Below are 20,409 nucleotides of genomic sequence, written 5' to 3' on the forward strand. Positions count from 1 at the left end.
CAACGAATAACCTGATAAGACAAAAGAGAGCTGTTTGATTAAATATGCTTTATTAATAATGTTACATAAAGCTAAGTCATTTACATTCCGACTCCAAACTACAAAGATAAACAGAAAATGGTGACAGATGTGATGGTAGTTTCGAAATGCACAAGAATACAATTTTTCCTTGAAGAACTCTGTCCATTTTCATCTAACAGAGTCTCAGTTTTGGAACTCTTTGGTACAAAAAGGTGCCAAAAAGGTGCCAAAAAGTTGCGATCTAAATTGTCCACGTTTTCTGTTGCCCCAAAGCAAAGGTAGTGCTCTTTAAACACTTTATACATCCTGCTGCCAAATGTTTGATGGCAACAGTTGCTCTTTCTGCAGCAAAAACTTTGAAACAACTGAACATAATTTTTTATTTTTACCGTAAATTTATCTGTGCTTTTGGCATAGACATGTACAGCTGGTTGTTCTGCAAAATTTGTCAATCGTTCTGACATTAAAAAAGAGCATGTTTTGTTTGGTATACCTTTTGAAAATCCTATGGCCATAGAGATCATTTTAATTACTGGAAAAGCCTATACATACAAAAATAGTATTTTTTATCTTTGAAACGTTTGCATGAAAATAATGCTGTCAAGATATTTTTTAAATTGCAATTTTCTTCAATAATAATAAATAAAACAAAGATCTGATGATCGCTGTTCCCATTGTGCCGTGGTTCCCTGAACGCAGCATCATTAACCACATATCTGTACGCATGCGCGGCCGTGTCAGGGCAGGAAAGATGGCGGCCTGTGCACTCCGCCGCGGCTTGCTGAGCAGCGTCAGTAAATACAACCACAAACACACGCACCGGATCCTCAGCGTGGCCGACAGCGGCTTCGAGGCGTTCAGACCGCGGCAGCAGTGCCGCGCCTGCGGGCTGCCCAACTTTGTTCAGCAGCGGAGGTTAATGTCGTCACGGTAAGAGACGCAGCTAGCTAGCTAAAGTCGTTAGCATTCGCACGAGCGGGGGAAGATGGCACCGCGGGGCAGCGACCTCTGAAGGGACACGAGCCCTGGAGTGGTGCCCGAGCTGCGGTGTGGAGCGGGTAGAGTCTCCGCTTCTCGAGTCCGACGTCCGGCCGAGAGTCGGTGGAAAGCCAGCGAGCTCCGGTCGCCCTTTGCCAAACTGCCGTGAATGTGCGGCGTGCGCAGCCAGCGTGGGTTTGATAAGACTTGACAGCGGCCGGATCGAGCTCCAATAATGACCTGTCAGCTTTTTTGTCTCGGTTCTACGGTGGGAACTACCGGTGTGTCAATCCTGGCCGTTTTCACGTTATGCGAGCTTCCGTGGCCAAGTGCGGACGTAGCGACCCGTGGCTGCGTTTTTTTTTTTTCCAAGTTTAACGATGCAGTCAGAGGTTATGAATGGAGCTGTGATCACTATTATGTAGTTGTGATCACTATTGCAAAACGGTTTTGTATTTCAGTAAAATATGTTTTCATCCGTGTGCATTCCTGCTCTGCAAATTAATAGAATGGGTAATTTCACCCATAAAGTGCTTCTTCATTGCTTGAGCACCCCCCCAGAAGCACTTTACAGTCCAATGGAGGAGGCTCAGATGCAGAATTGAGCCTGCAACTAAACTAAAATACTAAAAAAAAAAAAAAAACACGACCCCAACCACAGCTGATGAAGATTAGGGACAGGAGAAAGCACTGCTATTTGTAAGGGCAAACCTTTACAAACACACATTAAAGTCATCTGTATAAGTAAAATTTGCATTTTAAACTAGAATCTGAAGCCGTATTACTTATCCCGGATAGAAAATCATATGATGGGATGTACCTTCAAATGTTGTAATTGTCTTCTAGCCATCAATCAAATGCATTTATTTTTTCAAACTAATAGAGAACTGATGCAGAGGTAAAACATGCAAACTCTAAACAGCAGGCCTCCAATTGGATTTAAACCAGACAGACCAAGTCTTTACAAATTTCGTTCAAAAAGTATTTCATAGTGTGTTCATACATGTTTGTACTAAAACAGGAACATTGGAAGTTTTTTTAATGTTTTTTACTGCTTTAAGTGGTTCCTCACTAAAAGATTGACAAACTGTTAAAATCATTGAAATGTGTGCAAAGGTTAAAATTTAACTTGTCGTGGAATGTACAACATGTGATGCAGAATTTCAGGTTTGTGGCTCAATTCCAGAAGAAAATGTGGGGAATTGGGAAAGTGAATATTAAATCCTGTCACTCCAATCGATCTTCTTTCAGATAGGCTAAAAGGAAACTTTGGATAATTTTTGTTGAATTTATATTTGTGTAATTTCTTGAAATTCCTCTAATTTGGTCTAAACAATTAAATTCCTTCATGGTTTCAAGGACTCGTGTAAAACATCCGTTCATAAGAAACCATCTACTTACAAAGTGCCGCTCAGGTGGAGAGTTCAGGCTTAGTGTGAAGAAAGACTTTTGCTTTAGTCTGACAGATTTCCTGTTATGTTTTCAGATTTAAAGCATTTGTTTCTGACAGCTACGCCAAATAAAATAATTCAAGAACTATTTTAGGTGGCTTTTTAAGTCAAGTTCCTCCCAAATCAGGGCAAATTAAATTTTAAATTCATCTTAGATAAAATAGTTAATAGTCCTGTCTTGAGAACTTGTTTTAATAAATAGTTTTATTTGTAAGATGTGGAAGCGAATCATCCGAAAGGTGCCAAACAAAATGCACCTATAAATGAGTGATTGTTTGTTTTTCGGCTGAGGCTCCGTTAAAATGGTGTTTCAAGTGAAAACGCATCGTTTTCTTTTCACCAAAGTTTCACGTCGACGCGATTTTGAAATGTCAGTTTACGTTGAAACGTGAGAAACCATGAAAACAATGTGTTTAGCCACTGGGGACACTATGGGGTGCCGTAAGTTTTTGTAATTCAACTTCATTTATATAGCACCACACAGTCATTTCTAGGTGCTGTTAACAGAGAGAAACCCAACAAACCCACACACACACGTGTGCAGAGAATAATACGCTAAAAACATCAACAATGGCGTTGTTGTTGTCCTTCCACTCGAGAACGATCAATTCTCACTTCAAATGTGTAAACGTGGCCTGAGCTTATCAAATCTGTATCTTCAAGCTCATTGGAAGCAGGGAGAGACTTTAGACAAACAGGACGAGCCTGATTTCATGTGAAATTTTGTTTTGAATGTATATATTCTATTCCATACTGTGTGTGTGTGCATACTTGTATATAAGTCTGTGGATGTGTATCAAGACGGCGCAATATATCGTACTGTCATCCTGAAGAATGAAAAGTGAATTATTTCACTAAAACTGGGCAAATATCTAATTTCAATATGTAATTGGTGAACAGCTGTATTTAGTTCATACCTGTTAGGCACAGGAAAAATTGAATTAAAATATTAAATCGAAAAGGAAAACAAAAATTACAAACTGCAGATGTACATGTGTTGTAGATTCCAGGAAGTGTTGATTTATATTCTTTTATCATTTGTAGTTTTAATTCAGAAAGCCTCGGTATCAACGGCACTCGATGGTGTGAATAGTTGTAGTTTGGCTTTTGAAGCAGGATTGAGTGAAATTCATGTTCCAAACATGACTCGGCGTGTTTTCTTCGTCTGTCAGCCTGTGTAAACATGTGATCACAGCTTAAAGTCTTACGGCGATCACTGGCAGGTGTAGCGCCATGTTTACTCTGCGCAGCGCTCAATGTGACGCAGCAGTGTGAGAATCCATGTGACGTGGGAAAGTTGCTGTTTAATATTTGTGCTTCGCTTAAGTTTTGAAACTTTGAGCTCAGAGAGTGGAGGTGGCCGAGTGCCCGCACAGCAGGAGTCGGCACTTTCTCCCATACCTCCGTCTTTATGTAACCTTTCCATTGCTTCATCACGTCTCCTGTTTTATTTGAGATTCGCCGCCTCGTCTTGCTGCCTTCACTGCTTGTTTGCGTTCTGTTGTCGCTGTTGAGGAGTTACTGGCCGAGGCCGGTTGCAGATAAATTTAGAACACTGCTTGTCTCTGTCTGCCCTTTTTTTGGCTTTGGTGAGGTTGCTATAGAGGTGGAAAAGGAAGAGATCGGCCCCCTGGAGCATGTGTGTGTGTGTTTGACTCTTCACTCTATGTATAACTTATTCATGAATGTGAAGTGTGCTCTGTTAGGACCGCGGATAAAAAACCAAAACAATGAATGGTTTTGTCTTGGCAAATAGTTTCAAGTCCTTTTATGCCAATAGAATATAATTTAATTCTAATTCATTATTGCTTTTATACGTTAGAGCATTTTGAGCAACAAAACATTTCAAGGTTTCAGTGAAGCTAAAAAAAATCTGCTAAACATTCAGTTTGTCTTGTTTTCAGGACACCCTGTTACGCAAACATTCGATCATAACGGCTGTGAGGAAAGCAGTTTTTACTTCTGTTGGATCACTTCACCTGATTTCTCCACGTGCGTAGAGTTAATTAATGCTGTTCAAGTTAAATCAAACTAAGGAGAATCAAACCATTAAGCATGAGTACTTTCCAGTCATGTTTCTTTAAAGCCCCGGCGTCACCAAGTTGAGTGTCATCAGTTACGATATCCTAATATTTTTATTAACATAGTGGATAAATGTGAGCGCTTGGTTCCAGCTAGACTTTCTTCCTGTTACAGGCTACATCAGGGGTGTTGAACTAATCTGAGTTCAGCAGCCACATACAGTGGGCAGGACCCTCAACATAGTGCCATAATAACCTTTACATTTTAAACTTTTAAGTTTTTCTTTGTGGCGCATGAGTATACTTGATCAATTTGTCTAATATATATATATATATATATATATATATATATATATATATACACACACACACACAAAACCAAACAATTACTACTGAAAATGACTGCATTTTCAACATAAAGCCAATTATAATGAAACATTCTGGTGCAAAATTCAGTCAAATGTCCCAAACAAAAAGGCCTTCTCTCACAGCTGTTGCATTATGGGTGTTTTTACAAATGCACCCTGACAGCATGGCTTTGAGGCGAGTCCGATAGCGACGAGGGAGCCTACCTCACTACCACATGTGATCGGATCACCCAAAACGCTTGTTAACACCAGGTCTGAACGACTCTTTGATTTGTCTTCCCGATCAAACGGACTCGCTTTGTTTTGGCTGCTTTTAAATAAAGAGACTAAATCCTTTTGTTTCCAATACATTCACTTATTTCATATATTTTTGTCACATGTAATAGACCTAAGTTTTGATCAAATTTTTTGAAAATGGCAGAAATCTTGCAGGTTGATGGTATATTAAAGACTTATATTTGTAAGTTATGTCTGGATACTGTTAAAACCATTTCAGTCTAAGATGTGAACAAAGTGTGGGACATGTACAAAGGAACATTTTCATTTTTCTTCTCCTTCAGATACATTTGCTGATATTTTTACACTTGTCCTCTGACATTAACTGTTTATCCTGCATGTGATCTATAAACTCTTTGGAAATACACACATCAACAAGTTATTAAATTGATTTGCAGAGTGCGCCCTATGAAAACCATCCACGTTGGCTTTAGGTGATTATATGAAACGAAACCAAAGTTAACTTTTTGAAGACGGATCAAATCGACTTGAAGCCGGGATGAAGTTTAAGAACGTTCTTCGTCATTAACCTCATGGTGGTCTTCAAGTATTTCAGCTAAAGCCACATAAATAGATATTATCTAGAACCAGTTATGCTTCGATCTCGGTGTACAAGGTCAGTTCTGTAAGCATATTTGTCATAATAAAATCTGATTATTCCTCTGCAGCTCAGCCATAATAAATAAAAAATAACCTGTGTTATATTAAATCCCACCTCCATTAATCTCATCTCTGGGGAAGATCAGCTCTCCACAAGTCTGCATGTTATTGATTTAAAGTGACCAGCTGTTGTTATCGGTGAAATTCCCTTTGAGTGTTTTGTGTTGTGGGGATTGATGTGAAGACTTGGAGATTATTAGGTTGTGTGTCCACTCTGTTTGTCATCTGAGGTGTTTCATTCAATCCAGTAGTGATTAAGATTACGGCTGATTCCGTCTCCCGTCATGCTGAATGAAACCCACAGTGCAGGGATTTCCTGCTGAGGCTCCTCCAGCGTCTTGCGCTTTGTGTTCACGCCTGTTTGCAGCTGGAGACGTTGTGTTGATGCTGCAGTGTGTAATGGTGCTGCCTGTTTGTGGCAGGAACAGGCCTGAGGGGAAGATTCTGGAGACAGTTGGAGTGTTTGAGGCCGTGAAGCAGCACGGGAAATATGAAACGGGACAGGTGAGTCTTATTTCTTGCTCTCAGTTCACGTTCTTGCACATTGTTGATGTCTTCACTGTGTTTTGAAGTTGTGACAGTAATTTAATGTTGCAGGACATTTGCGTGATCTCATCAAGTGACGTTAATCCCTTCAGAGGTCGCACGTTTATAATCTGATGGTTGATCTGCGGTCTGCTTGTTGTCCTCAGCTGTTTCTCCACAGCGTGTTTGGCTACAGAGGAATCGTGTTGTTTCCCTGGCACGCCCGCCTCTATGACCGGGACATCACCCCTCCCATGTCGGACAGGTGAACCCCTGCTCGCCCCCCACAGGCTGAATAAACTCCCCCCAGACTCTCTGCTAATGTCACTCACTGTTGCATTGTGTCTCCCCTCAGCAAGCCCGAGCCTCCGGGAGCCCACGGCTCCAAAGAGGTGAAGGGGAAGACTCACACCTACTACCAGGTCCTCATCGACACCAGAGACTGTCCTCACATAGTAAGTCCTGGAGCAACCTTCTGACAACACTTCAACTGTCTCCATGTAAACAAGGGAAACTTTGCTACTGTGCATGTGCAGGAAATAGCTTTTCTTGACATGTGCGAGGAGCTGGACAATAACAACAATGGCGGCCTCCAGAGTGTCATGACTCCCAGTCCATGTTCTCCTGGGACTCGGTGATTTTATAGTTGAGTCTCCTGTCGTAGCAGTAAAACACTTGTTCATCTGTCCATACAGAAAGAAATGGCACCTACTAGTGGCCCAACATGAAAACGACATCCTTTACAGTAAACGGACACCGTTTTTTTCAAAACGTATAATCGGGGTCTCATTCTGACTTTATGATAAAAGTTGGCTGTTCTCAAGACGGACTTGAGGTTCATGTTGTTTTAGTTTGTCTGATTCATTGGAGAGACGACAAAGTTCTTACTCTTCACTTGTGAATAACGGATTTCCTTTTAATTTGTCAGACGTCGGCAAAGTAAATGTTTACTTAGTTCACAGATGTTCTAGAGATATGAAGAGTGTTTTACTTGGAAAAGGGACAAAACAGATCGTGTGTGTGCATCACTTTCACCTGTGAACACTGAAGGAGCCTCGCTGCTCAACTTTGTTAAACAAAGCAACATAAATTAACAACAAATGTAAAATTGGCAGAAAACAAATGCTTCAGTACTTCCAGTCCAGTCCAGCTTTGGAGAAATCATTCAGCATGTTCCTGCTCGCAGCAGCCGGACTCCTGATAGCCTTTAAGCGGAGACTTGTGTGGTTTTGTTTCCTGCTAATCCTCCCGTCTGACTCAGTGATCAGGAGTAAGTGCACTTTAGAGGGACATTCAGACACTTTACAACTGTTCTCTGTCCCTCTTGAGGCAAATAAATGTTTCTTCCCTCTCCGAGTTGTAATTTCAACACATTGAAGAGGAGAGTCCTGGTGCTACCCTGAGATTAGAATTTAACATGAAGGACTCTGAACTGTTCCTTACATTGATAACGGTTGGTTTAAAGAGAGGAAAACGTTCCGGATTGAAGCTGCAGTCCTGCCTGTTTCCTGTTCGTTGCCTTTGTGTTGTCAGCACTTTGCTTCAGACAAGAGGAGCAGTCAATTTTCTCCACAAACACACCGTGTAAACAAAGTGCTTCTCCATAAAGGTGGAGCGGCGTCTCAGTGGTGTGATTGTTTGTTTGTTTTGTTCTGCGTTCTACAGTCTCAGAGATCCCAGACGGAGGCGGTGACGTTTCTGGCAAACCACGACGACAGCCGAGCGCTCTACGCTATTCCAGGTATGTGTCACGTGCAGCTGGTCGGGAAGCGTCGGCAGCACTGGTCTTATTTCTAACGAGCGGCTTTTCCGTTTCACGGTGTCTGGTCTCTTCAGGTCTGGACTACGTGAGCCACGAGGACATCCTGCCCTACAACTCCACCGAGCAGGTTCCCATCCAGCACGAACTCTTCGAGCGCTTCCTCATGTACAACCCCGCAAAGTGTGAGCAGAGTCCACCGAGGCGTTCAGCACGCCATGTCACTCGACTTGCCGAAAACCAGGAGAAACTCGCTCGCTCAAAAATACTTTGATAGACTTAATTCATCTCCACATTCTGTAGTATCATATCGGGACGTTGCTGCATTAATATCTATGTGGAGGCAAAGCTGTTCCCCTCCTGACTGTTCCTCGGTTCACACGCACGCCAACATGGCAGCCAATGACTCCTGATGTCATGATAGTGATGCGCGTGTGCATCTTTAAAGAACTGAAACATCCCGGAAACGTTTGAAGATTTCGGTCGTTGTTGAATAAATCTTCGTCTGTTCAGAATTGTTCTTGGAACGGATCCAGTTAAAAACGCACCATCTAACTTTCCTCCTCTGGACCTCGTAGCTCCTCCGTTCACGGCCCGGGACACGCTGAAGGCGTGGCAGGAGAAGAACCACCCGTGGCTGGAGCTGTCGGACGTCCACAGAGAGACCACCGAGAACATCCGGGTCACCGTCATCCCCTTCTACATGGGCATGAGGGTTTGTGACGCCTCCGTCTGATCCTCAGTCTGACCACGGCCCGTCCACAACTCTGGATTCTAACTTCTGTTTCTTCTTGTTCTCAGGAAGCCCAGAACTCCCACGTTTACTGGGTAAGAAACTTGTTTGTTTAACTTTGTGAATGATTGAGAGCAGAGTCTGTCTGTGAGGAGCTGCAGAAGAATCTCCGCTGCAACAAACAGACCAGTTGAACCAGAAACTTACATTAAGAGGAAGTTGTTGGTTTTTCAATTACAAACTATATTCTTGGGATTTTTCCATTTATTTTCATTCACTTTTTTTTACCTTCGATTGCAGTTTCTACTTTATAAATGTACATTTTTAAAATAATACTTTTAATATCATTGTAGTTTAGGATTTTTTTCTTACATTTTGATTTTCTTCAGGCTTTTAAATAAACATTTTACTCATTGCAGTTTAACATTAGTCCTATTTAGTTGTTACCTATGAGATATTTTATGTTTTGAGCATTTAATGTGATTTTCAACAATAAAGAGAATTCAGTCAGTTAAAGGTAAAGACGATACGGTCGGACAGATTTAAGTGTTTATTTGTTTACACTCAGTCATGTTAATAAACACAAACATTTAATACATTACGTTTCCAGTTGCACACACTTTCTGCATGAGTGTATTTTTGATGGGATATTTATGGAAAACGTTGAAACTTTTCTAGCCGAAGGCTCTGAAACGTGCGGTTGTGGGAGCAGGCGTGTGTTCGATGGTGGATTGAGACGGTTGGTGTGTTTTCAGTGGCGTTACTGCATCCGCCTGGAGAACATGGGCAGCGAGGTGGTTCAGCTCCGGGAGCGACACTGGAGGATCTTCAGCCTGTCGGGAACTCTGGAGACGGTCCGAGGACGGGGAGTGGTGGGCCGGGTGAGCTCACACAGACACAGACACAGACACAGACACACACACACACACACACACACACACACACACACACACACACACACACAATTAAAAGCTATGTACGCTTTTTATACTAAACTGAGCACTTTATGACTGATCTGATTCAGGATGTGTCACACGTCTGGAAAATATGATGTAGTAATGGTCTTTTCTACATGAATCAGTTATAATATTCTGACCACTGATGGACAAAGTAAATCAACCAGATTATATCATCACACAGACTTCAGACCCAGAGTGCGTTCCAATCAGAAAGCCAAATAAGAGGATTTGATGAGGCCCAGTGACATGTTCCTGCTCTGCAGTGGTGAAAAGACTGACGTTGTGGATTAATGTAACTGGTTTTCTGACAATGCTGCAGTTACGGGTACAAAGATCACTTGTGTCACTAATACCCGTCCTCTTTATGTCCAGGAGCCGGTGTTATCTAAAGAGCAGCCAGCCTTCCAGTACAGCAGCCATGTTTCTCTACAAGCCCCCAGTGGTCACATGTGGTGGGTCCTCTCTCCTCCTCTTCCTCCTCTGCTGCCTGTCGCTCTTCCTCCTCCTCCTCCTCCTCCTCCTGAACCTGACGTCTGCTTCCTCTGCTCAGGGGGACGTTTCGTATCGAGAGGACAGATGGCTCCCACTTCGACGTGCGCATTCCTCCTTTCTCCCTGGAGAGCAACAAAGACGACAAAGCGCCCCCTGCTGGCTACACGTTTTAACCCCCACCTGCCATGCCCCGCCCCTCCTCGGGCAGGGCCGCCACGCCGGCTCATCTGGGGTCGTGTCGGACTCTCCTGTAACGCGGCCTGCACGTGAGATTAGCATGAGTCGGGTCAAAGGGATGAAAAAAATATAAAGTCTTCATTTGTGTTCTGTCCTCAACGGCAGCCATTGAAAATCAATCAGCTGCAGTATTAATGGTTCCTCACACTACAACTTAAAGCTCCTCTTTCCTCCAACTCTTTCTGTTTCTGCTGTAAAGGTCACAGCTGAGAGGGGAGTTCAGTCTCAGCAATGAAGCACAGTGCATCAGGAAACTGCTCTTTAACCTCCAAACACATTTATGACACGAAGCAGTTGTAGAAAACTACCGTCAACCGCTCTCTGACCGCCAGAGGTGGAGCAAATCCAAAGGCTGTGGTGCATTCACGCAGCTGGAAAATCATAGTTACCATATTGGAAATTCCCACTTCAGAGCAGTGAATCGATGACAACTTAGAAAACCCAGGAGACATAATTCACTCAAGAGTACAACTTTGTCACTTGAAGATCAACGCAGGAGTGCATCATTCATGTAATACATTTATAATGTGTCGCATAGGTGCAGAAATAAAGTCTGATCTTTGTTTTCCCAGTGTGAAATTTAAAGTACAGAAATTTACCGGTTAGCCCTGAAAACACCGATTGTGAAAGCTTATATTTATTAAATTAACACGATCAGACGAGGCACACTGAGTGAGCAGCTTGTAGAGAAATTAAAGACGTTAGATATAGAAATTCAGATAAATTTGGTGGGACTTGAACGCACCGTTGCGGTTTCAGTTTCGCTCTCGTTGGATTTCTGCGTCTAATAGTTTTAATCGTATTGTAAAACCTCCCGCTCCACTTCCACGGTGTATCAACGACTTCCCTCCCTCCGATTTTAAGTTATTAGTGTTTCTATTTGTACATTGTGAGACGAGATCAACAGAAAATCTTCTGCTGCGTTTGTGAGATGAGCAGGAAACCAGCTGATTTCTCTCTGTGGAGCCGTGAAGACGAGACGACGACGGCTCCTCCACAATAAAACCAGAACCAAGTCTCCTTCCCTGGGATTTTGATTTTAAGAGCCTAACATTTCTGCGAGGGATCGAGGAAAGAAAATAACATTTTCTTGTTTTGATAAGTGATTTGAGGCGATTGTTGACATGCTACTGTAAATAGAGATGTAATTAAAGGCAAAACCAATAAATATTCCTTTTCAAAAACACCAGTCACATAATGCTTCAGTGTCTGTCCATGCATGTTCAGCGTTAACAGAATTAACAGTTATAATCGATACTTGTAAGTACTTGTTTTAATCATATTTTACAAGTTAAATGGAAACTGCCCCTCCATACTTGTGGCTGCTTTATTCACACACCAAGTACAGATCATGGGAAATTACATACAGGATGGTTTACTGGGCACATGTAGACTCGGTTTATGCTGCTTACAACAATTTTCTTTAAATTATTAGAACCATTTTAGCAAACATATTGAAAACATGTCCACGATGCAGTGAAAACGGTTCTAAACTTGGAAAATGACAATGCTGCAAGCCTTATAACTGTTTTTAAATATACAAATCCCTCTTGTCAATCTGATTATCTTGTTATCTGCAGGATAAACTTCTAAATCCGTGGGTCAGATTCTGTCCACATGGAAAATGAGGAAAAAGCTCACAGCAGCAGTCACAGGTTTGTTCACACAAACAACTAGAAGTCTCACTTTTACAGAGTCAGATTCCTCCTGAGCCTCAGGCAATCCTCTTATCAGAAAGTCAGTGCTGTTAGTAAACCAGAGTGGAGGAAGTAAGCAAAAGTCCAGACTGAGAGGTTTTCAAACAGAGGCGATTCAAGCAGCCACCAGCAGATGGCAGTGTAGACTTTCTTTAATGAGAAGGCCAAACGTGTCTGTGTCGTCCTGTGACAGGCAACACACGTAAAGAGGACAATAATTAATAAAGACAATAATCGCAAAGACTGAGTGGATCGGTGACAGCTGGACAAGATGAAATGAAATGAAAAGGCCTTTAAGTAACAAGCAGAAACTTGAAGTAAAACTTAACACACTGTAAAAATATTACTTTAACTTTCCTCTCAATTTGAGCATAAAGTAAGACTGTCAACCTAAATATAAGCTATTCATCACAGGTTTTCCAAATCTTTTAAACACTTATTTTAAAAAAAACGGGCTCACAGATTTATAAAATCTATCATCTCAAGCACTTCACTTTCAACAATTGCAGAAGGTGCCGATCTGACGTCATAGAAGACAGTAGAGATCTTAAAGTTTCTTCCACTAAACATTAAACTAAGCTAAGGTCGAGGAGAGTGGGGCAATAGTAAAGGGCATAAAGATGACACTAAAGTCCAGCTCCTCAACACAAAAAGAAAAGCCCTGGCAAACTACTGTAAAACACGGTGGAGGTACCATCATGCTGTCTGGCTGTTTTGCTCTCCCCAAGCTGTTAATGATCAAATCAGATTAAAAAAAACCAACTAATTAACCTGTAAGAACTACTGAGTTTGAGGTGAAGCTCTTCAGTGTTTAAGACAAATTAAACCTAACATTCCTCAGCATAAAGAAGAAAAACTGTTTAAAGTGACCAGAATGAGTTCTGATTTAAATCAAACTGTAAACCTCGAGACAGAGACACGTTTCCCTGCATGAAAGACAGAATTGCTGCAAACCTCTTTATTCTAGTTGGCATGTAAAATAAGGATTCTATTGTACTTTTAGTTTTAATTGCAACGTTTGCCTCGTTTTGTTGTCTAGTTTTGCTAAAATATGCAACTTGTTATCCACACTATGAGTTTGAACGTGTAAGGATGTCAAATAAAGCTGTTCAAAACAATGTGTTGGTGTGGATAGATTTATCTGCAGATGTTAAAGAGAGTTTACACATCGGAGTGGATGTGTAAACAAGTGAAAAAGAGAGTGATCATTATTCACATCTAAGCTTTCAGACATGGGAAAAGTAAATTAAAGGACTTCTCAGCTTGTTGAGACAAACACTAAAATGTGAGGTACATACATGTCTACGTATGTGTTTATGTCTGTGCTTGTGTACATACACATGAATGCACACATGTACACGTAAAGCCATTATCATATGTGAGAACAGAGAAAAAGAAAAAAATGTAATGCAAAAAATGAAACGTACCAGATTGTATGAATTAAGAAATAGCGTTGCCTCTGAGCATCACAAACAACACATTATTCTAAGGAAATTTGCTAAATCTGTGATTCGATTGCATGAAACCTGAGCGTTAACCGAATGTCAGTAAATCCAGTACAGATTAAAGTTAATAATTAAAATCTAACTTTACACGAGAATCAAATTTGCCCCATTTGCAGAATCATTAAGAATAAGTGAGGCAGAATATTTATGAATTAAAACAATCCACATATTTGAGTGTGACTAATTCACTTATCATAATTTTCATTAAAGTATTTTACTTTGGAAATGTGTCGTTCGGTGCTTAATAATAATAATAATAATAATAATAATAATAATAATAATAATAATAATAATAATAATAATAATAATAATAATACTAATACTAATACTAATACTAATAATAATAATAATAATAATAATAATACAAAGTTGTCGGTGCGCGTGCTCGCGCTCCGTGGACAGAGCGAGGACCAATGCTCGGGTGCACGCGCGGCGCGCTCCCGTGTCTCCGCTGAACGCAGGGTGGGTGGGAAGCATCTTCCAGTCCCGGTCCGGAGGACTCCTCAGTCCGCCTTCCTCTCTCCTCCGCCCCGCAGTCTCTGCGGACCGACGCCGCGCCCCGCAGCCTCGCAGCTTTGCCGCCTCGCAGCCTCCGCTCCGGGCAGGATGGAGCCCTCTCCCCGGTAGGATCGCGGCCGTTAGCCGCAGGTTACCGCCGGAGACGTAAACAGTGCCATGCCCTGCTTCATGCAGCACCTCCTCCGGACCTCCTCCTCTGCTGCTGCGCGGAGCTGCGTGTTTTAGAGGACAGCCGCCGCAGGAGGACCGAGGAGGACGCGGCGGGGGAGTGGCGGGACGGAGGGAAGTTGTGTGCGGGATAGGAGGCTGCTGCGGGCCACGGAGGAGCTCCTGCATCCTGACATGCTGCGGGCTGCATCCCCCGACCTGTTCCCGACCTGAGCCTCTCTCTCTCTGGGAATGACGAGTTACCCAAAGCACACCGAGTCTTCAGCCGCGAACCTTCAGTGCTGAGTGGGACTGTGTGGTCACGAGGCTTCCCTGGGATGCCATCAGCTGCTGATTCTTATCAGGGGCATTTAATCACACCTGCCTCTGCAGGAGGGCTCAGTGGGGCAGCTCCAGCCCTGGCCCCGGCGGCGCCATGGGAGCCAAGCAGAACAAAGGCCAGGAGCCAGGTGGGGCCAGTCCTCAGCACAGCTGGAAGCGGACCCCCACCAAGGAGCGGGGGGACATCCTGGCCTCCCTCATGCTGAAGTCGGGCGACCGGCTGAGTCGGGGCGGGACGCCGCCGCCACCCTACCAGCGCCGCATCGGCATGATCCAGGAGATGATGCTGATGGCCAAGCAGGGAAAGCAGGACGAGGCCACGGAGATGCTGAAGACCCTCCGACAGGTAACGGTTCGTCGTATCGCAAACTCATCGTCATCACCATACCAACATGTCTCCATGTGTTCACGACCCGCAAACTCAACATGTCTCCATGTGTTCACGACCCGCAAACTCAACATGTCTCCACGTGTTCACGACCCGCAAACTCACGATTAAAACTTTGTATTTATTGCGAATCAAACCGATGAATCGATGGCCCTCGAGCACAACGGTTTCCTCCCTGTTTAAACGACATTTTGAAGTGAAAACTGTGAATGTCAGTTGGGTTTTGGGTGTTTGTTTACATGAAGACGGTGTTGAGAGTCACTGGCGACGGCACTATTTGAACGTGGCTTCCCAGAGTTCAACCTTTCCATTGGTCTCTGTATCCGTGTAAACAGGGAAAACACAACTTTTCTGACGGACGCATCATGGCACTACGATCACACTCCGTATTTTATTTTTTTTAAAAACAATTCAGTTTCCTATGAATAGCTCTTGGATGTGTGCCAGAAATGAGAGAAGATGGTCATTTGGATTGGAAAGTAAATGTCAAAGGGAAAGAAACTAGAATGTGACGCAGACCTAACGAGCCTGGGTGAGAGTGAGCGGCTTCACGGGAGGTTTGGGAAAATCTCAGGTCGTAGATGGTGGGGCAAAACGAGGGATCGCTGTGAAAAGAAAAGTTGGAGAAGTCGGATCCTTGACGATGTTGGAGGAAGTAGATCCACCAATAACAGTCCCTCATGATTCTCCAGACGTTCGTCCACAGTGACAGATGTTTGGGACGAGAGGATGGACGATACTGCCGGCCCACTTTTAGCTTCATGGCAGCGGCGTCAAACTCAAACTCAACATTTTTTCTCAATTCTAAAAAAGTTGCACGTTCAGACGGGAACATTTTGAGAAGGATTGCATTGGAATACCGGAAACGCTGTAGTTTGTTCGTCAGCCCACTAGGCGGTGCTGTGCGGAGAACGATACAACCACCTTACTTCACGGTATCGGTCCACTCAGTGTTTCACTTTATGCAGATGATGGTGTACTCAATGTTAGTAAATGTACTCTTAGTTGGAGACATGCCGTTAAACGTATATATATGAGAGGAACAATTGTTATTGATCACGTACAGAAGTACTATTGACTTCGAGTGTTGTGTACACGTCCTGTAGAAATACGCTCGCTTCCATTGATTGTCAACCCGTTTGTTGTTGTTGTCGTCGGTGCAGAGTTTTACAAACCGTGTCCTCCACCTGCAGCCTTGAACGTGTTTCTTTTTACAAATTCACAACCGCAGAATGTCTTTGACGCCGCTTCACCGGCAGGAAGGTCACTGTTCAGTGCTGCACCACTGACCTCTGTTAGTCCGTTACTCTTATTGACACACAAGCGCGATTCCCCAGTGAATGAATCAGAAGCGGCTGTAACTTTCATTGAAAAGTTGATCTCCTTGCAGTTCCACAGGCCTGAACAGGGCTGCGAACAGGCCACCGGGTGGCGTTCCTCCTAATGTCGCCACGTCAGCAGGAAGTAGCAGTGTCTCTTTTAGAAAACGTCCAGTAAGCCAGCGAAGGACAACTTCTTATGTCGGGTCCATAAAGTTTCCTCTGACGAACTTTGCTCAGATTAACAAATCTTGAGGAAAATCTTTTGTTTGTAGGTTCGAGACCCTTGACCCCCATCAGATTCCTGCTCCACCCTCTTAATATGTGTACTTAAGGTTTCCTTTGAAGGCGACGGATTAAATGCAGAGAAGTAATTTTGGGAATCAGTGAAGAATCTAAAAACGGTTGCTGCAACCAGATTTGCCGAGCTGGTTTCTTTTTTTACCAAGTGCTAGCTCTACATGCTGCGGTCTGTTGTCAATACTTGGGTGAAGTCTGGGATCAGACTGAGTCACACTGCTTCAACTGATTCAGCGATCGACGGCTCACACGCCTGATTAACCAGCCTCCTCCTGGCCTGTATGTTTAGAACATCCAGGGAGGACCTGTTGTGTTCAGCCGGGCTCAGCTGCACTGCTGCACTGAGGACACGGCGATGATTTATAGCCTCACTCTGTGTTTGGGAGTCGCGTGCGGCGCTCGGCTGGCTGCTGCTGTTGCTAATGGGAAAAGCCTTAACAACAACAGGCTGCAAGAATCTGGTGGGGCCAGAAAAAAACTAAACAAAACACAAAGCTTGTTGACAATAAACCGCAAATCAAATCATGAGAAATCTACTTGAGTATATGTTTTAAAATGATGATCGGAAGGATGAATGGAGAAACGGGTTTCTAATCCTTCATTCTTACAGCAGCAGACAATCCATATGCTGTTTACCCCCTGATGACTCAGCCACAGGAAACGGCCTCTGGAGCTTCATGCTTGCAGCTTTTCACGGTGTATTGTTTGGGCCTTGCAGATTTCCATCGGCTCCTGTTTTGTTTACTGGTCATTGCCGTTTGCATTGTTAATCCTCCACTCCATAGCGAAACAAACTTTAAGACAAAGGCCACCTTTACATGCACATTATCAATACTTCGCCGTGCTCGTCTGTACTTCGGTTAAGCTGTGATACCCCCAGAGGAGGAGAATCACGCTCACCTGTTTTGTTTTTCTGCAACAAGTCGAGAACGACTCAGTTTTTATTTTGTCTTTGAAATGTGGTTACAATGATTTTGCAGCTTAAGATATCCAAACAAACATCTGTTTATTTTCTTCCTAATTGTATTCGATAGGGACTATCGGTGTCTAAGCTCTGAGAAAACAATCAGCCGTCTGCGAGCAGCAGAGAAGACACTGACGATATTTGTTGGTTTACTTCCTACGGTCTCGTGATGATCCTTAGAATAACAGTCGGAGGTATTTAAAAATCGGAAAACTAATGTCATGATTCCGTTCATTTGAAGGGCTGCAGACACTGGTGGTACTGCACCACGTCCTGGTCCGTAGTCAATAGTTCTTTGGCACCAGTCTATGGACGATGACATCAGTGTTTCCTCCGGAGTGTCACGAGTGTCCATGTTCTCCTGGGACCTGCATGCATGTGTGTGTGTGTGGTTTCAGTACAAGAACCATCAGCCTCAGCTCGTGACCTGTCAACTGTGTCGTTTTCAGCGTTTCTGCTGTTTTTGTGGAAATGGAAATCCTTTTCAAAACTTTGCTCTGTGGAGGCCAAACTTCTCCACCAAAACCAAAATCCCAGTTAATCGAGCCATGAAGGCCATTTGTTGTTGGATATTTCCCAATGGGCAGAGTGAGCTTTCTAAGTTGGTTGGAAGGGAGCAGCTTACCGTCTGTTTCAAGTCCCTCTTCTGATCAGCAAACTTCTTTTTAACATATTAATCATCCCACTGCTCCCATTCACTCTCCACTGGACCTCCATTAGGTACCACATGCAGCTGCTGGGAGATCTGTGGTGAACTATAAAGCCTCCATCAGCCCTTTGGTTTTAGTGAGCAAGTCATTTATGCAGTTTACAAACTTCTTTATGGACGTCAGAGCTTCTGTCTTTCATGTTTGGAAGCTGGCAGTCTTTGCTTCTGCTACACGACTTAACGGGAAAACCTCGCTTTCATCCGAGTCGCTTTCACCCGCTTTCACCCGACTTCTGAACGATTTTGCTTGTGATGCCACTAGCAGAGCTGAAGATGATGGCGAAGAAGACGCTGCCCAGCTGGATGCCCTCCAAGCAGACTGACTTCGAGATACATTCAGATGTTGAAGTTCGACGGGTGCATCTTTTATTACTTCTCCAGCTGAATGTTACGGACACAGATCTCCGGGAGCGAGAAAATGAGAGAAATTAAATATCAACACGGTGCTTCATATTCCAATCACTTTGATAATGACGATAATTCATGTTGGGTCATGAAGACACAGGCAGATGAGATTCAGCGTCATATTCCGGGAGGGTCGTGTTCTGCTGGAACAGTGTGTTACAGAACAGCAACGAACTGGGTAAAGATAATTACGGCAGGTAAGGAGGGCAGAGAGTCGATGTGGAAGAGGAGTGAGTACAGAGACGAGAAAAAAAGAGAGGAGAACACATAGTGAGGAGGGAGGCATCCTTCATGAAGGAGAGAGGAGACGCTCGCCGTCGTCATTGTCGGTTACCAGGTTGTCGTCCACGTTGCCCGGAAACCACTGGAGAGCTCGGATTAAATAGACATTGATTAATCAAGCAGGAGCTCTGTTAACAGCTAATGGGCAGGGAGCCTTTTTAATCACCATCCGTCAATTAACTCAAAACCAAAGCGAACGTCTCATCAACACCCCCCCCCCCCCCCCCCCCCCACTGCAACGCCAAAAACTCCACCGTTTCCAACGAGCTGCCAGCGAGGTTTTATTTTTTAACTCATCCTGCGGTGTCCTCGAGGGTTCTGTTGAGTAATGACTTCCTGTTGTGTCGTAAACCTGAAGTAGTGCCGGGGTCGGAGCTGTTGCTGAGAAGTATCGGCGTCTCCCTGAGTGACGAAAATCGATCCGATCACACTCCAAACTCAACAAATGTTCCTGAGGAGTGGTGCGGTCGTGTAGCAACACTCAGATTGTGGCAACAAACTGCGATTCCAGCTGAAGGTAACAGTCATCATCGCTGTACTCATGGACAGCGTGGTGAAGACGATGGCTCATACAAAGACAATCATGCTGTCTTTACAGATTTCAGTCTAATGTTGAATCTGTGTCCCCTAGTTTTCTTATCTTTTTCCATCCACATATATTCTGTGTTCCACAAGAAGAAACGCTGGATATTTGGTCAGCATTATTTGTTTGTGATGACGTACGTGATTATCCTTGTGTGTAGATGCAAGATGCAGCATGTGTCTATAGTCTCCGCAACAAAACACGTTGTCATACCCAAGTTTTAGCAGACTGCTAAAATCATACAGTCTGTAAAGCGTCAGTAGATTTTTTATTTCCTAGAATTCTGCAAGTCCAAAATCCGTTAAAAAAAAAGGGTAGTTTTCTGCATTGGTGGCGCCGTTGAGAGAAAATCATCAGATCAAGAAAAGTTGCGATGCAGCAGTGGTAGATGGACTTCACAGTGAATTTTGACTGCGTCAGCAGCATCAAAGCGGCGATTCGCACGGTGACTGTCTCACAGGGATAATTCAGCACAAAGGAGGTGAACCACCAACAAAGAGCTGGAAAGACGAGCCACTTCCCTTCCTGCGAGGGTGCAATTAAATCTGAGCATTTTAACATGAGCTTTTAACATTCAGCTGTGCCATTAAACTTTGAACAAAGAAAAAAAAAAGCATCAAGCTGACGTTAAGTTAAGAGTATTATTGGATAACTTCAAATTTAGTTGTTCAGAGATCCTATTTTCTTTAACACCACAATGATATCGCTCTACCTGACTACAGTGAGTGTTAGTGAGGCTGCAACATAACGTTGAATTGACTGTTTATAC

The 20,409-nt window shown here is 43.4% G+C and overlaps 2 protein-coding genes across 3 annotated transcripts in view; both read left to right on the top strand.

Moving 5' to 3' along the window:
* Positions 1–745: 745 nt before the first annotated feature.
* poldip2 (polymerase (DNA-directed), delta interacting protein 2) lies at positions 746–13,288 on the top strand (the record flags this gene model as incomplete). 2 transcript variants are annotated; one of them, XM_080459397.1, is made up of 11 exons in its annotated part: positions 746–951; positions 6,204–6,279; positions 6,468–6,565; positions 6,656–6,755; positions 7,966–8,041; positions 8,137–8,244; positions 8,638–8,774; positions 8,861–8,887; positions 9,548–9,673; positions 10,124–10,203; positions 10,302–13,288. In XM_080459397.1, the coding sequence occupies 11 exons, from the start codon at positions 746–748 to the stop codon at positions 10,414–10,416; spliced, it is 1,149 nt and encodes a 382-aa protein (XP_080315523.1). In that variant the 3' UTR covers positions 10,417–13,288. The 2 variants fall into 2 exon arrangements, with proteins under 2 accessions (XP_080315523.1, XP_080315522.1); XM_080459396.1 differs by having other exon boundaries at positions 767–951; positions 6,198–6,279; positions 10,302–11,676.
* Positions 13,289–14,121: 833 nt separating this feature from the next.
* The window catches only part of lrrc75a (leucine rich repeat containing 75A), a 43,686-nt gene continuing 37,398 nt past the window's right edge, over positions 14,122–20,409 (top strand). Inside the window, exon 1 of the mRNA XM_080459474.1 lies at positions 14,122–15,036. Coding sequence (XP_080315600.1) covers positions 14,785–15,036 — 252 coding nt within the window. The 5' untranslated portion in view covers positions 14,122–14,784. The remainder of the gene's footprint in view (positions 15,037–20,409) is intronic.

Source organism: Lipophrys pholis (genome assembly GCF_963383615.2).
Source record: "Lipophrys pholis genome assembly, chromosome: 3".
In the NCBI taxonomy this organism is placed as follows: domain Eukaryota; kingdom Metazoa; phylum Chordata; class Actinopteri; order Blenniiformes; family Blenniidae; genus Lipophrys; species Lipophrys pholis.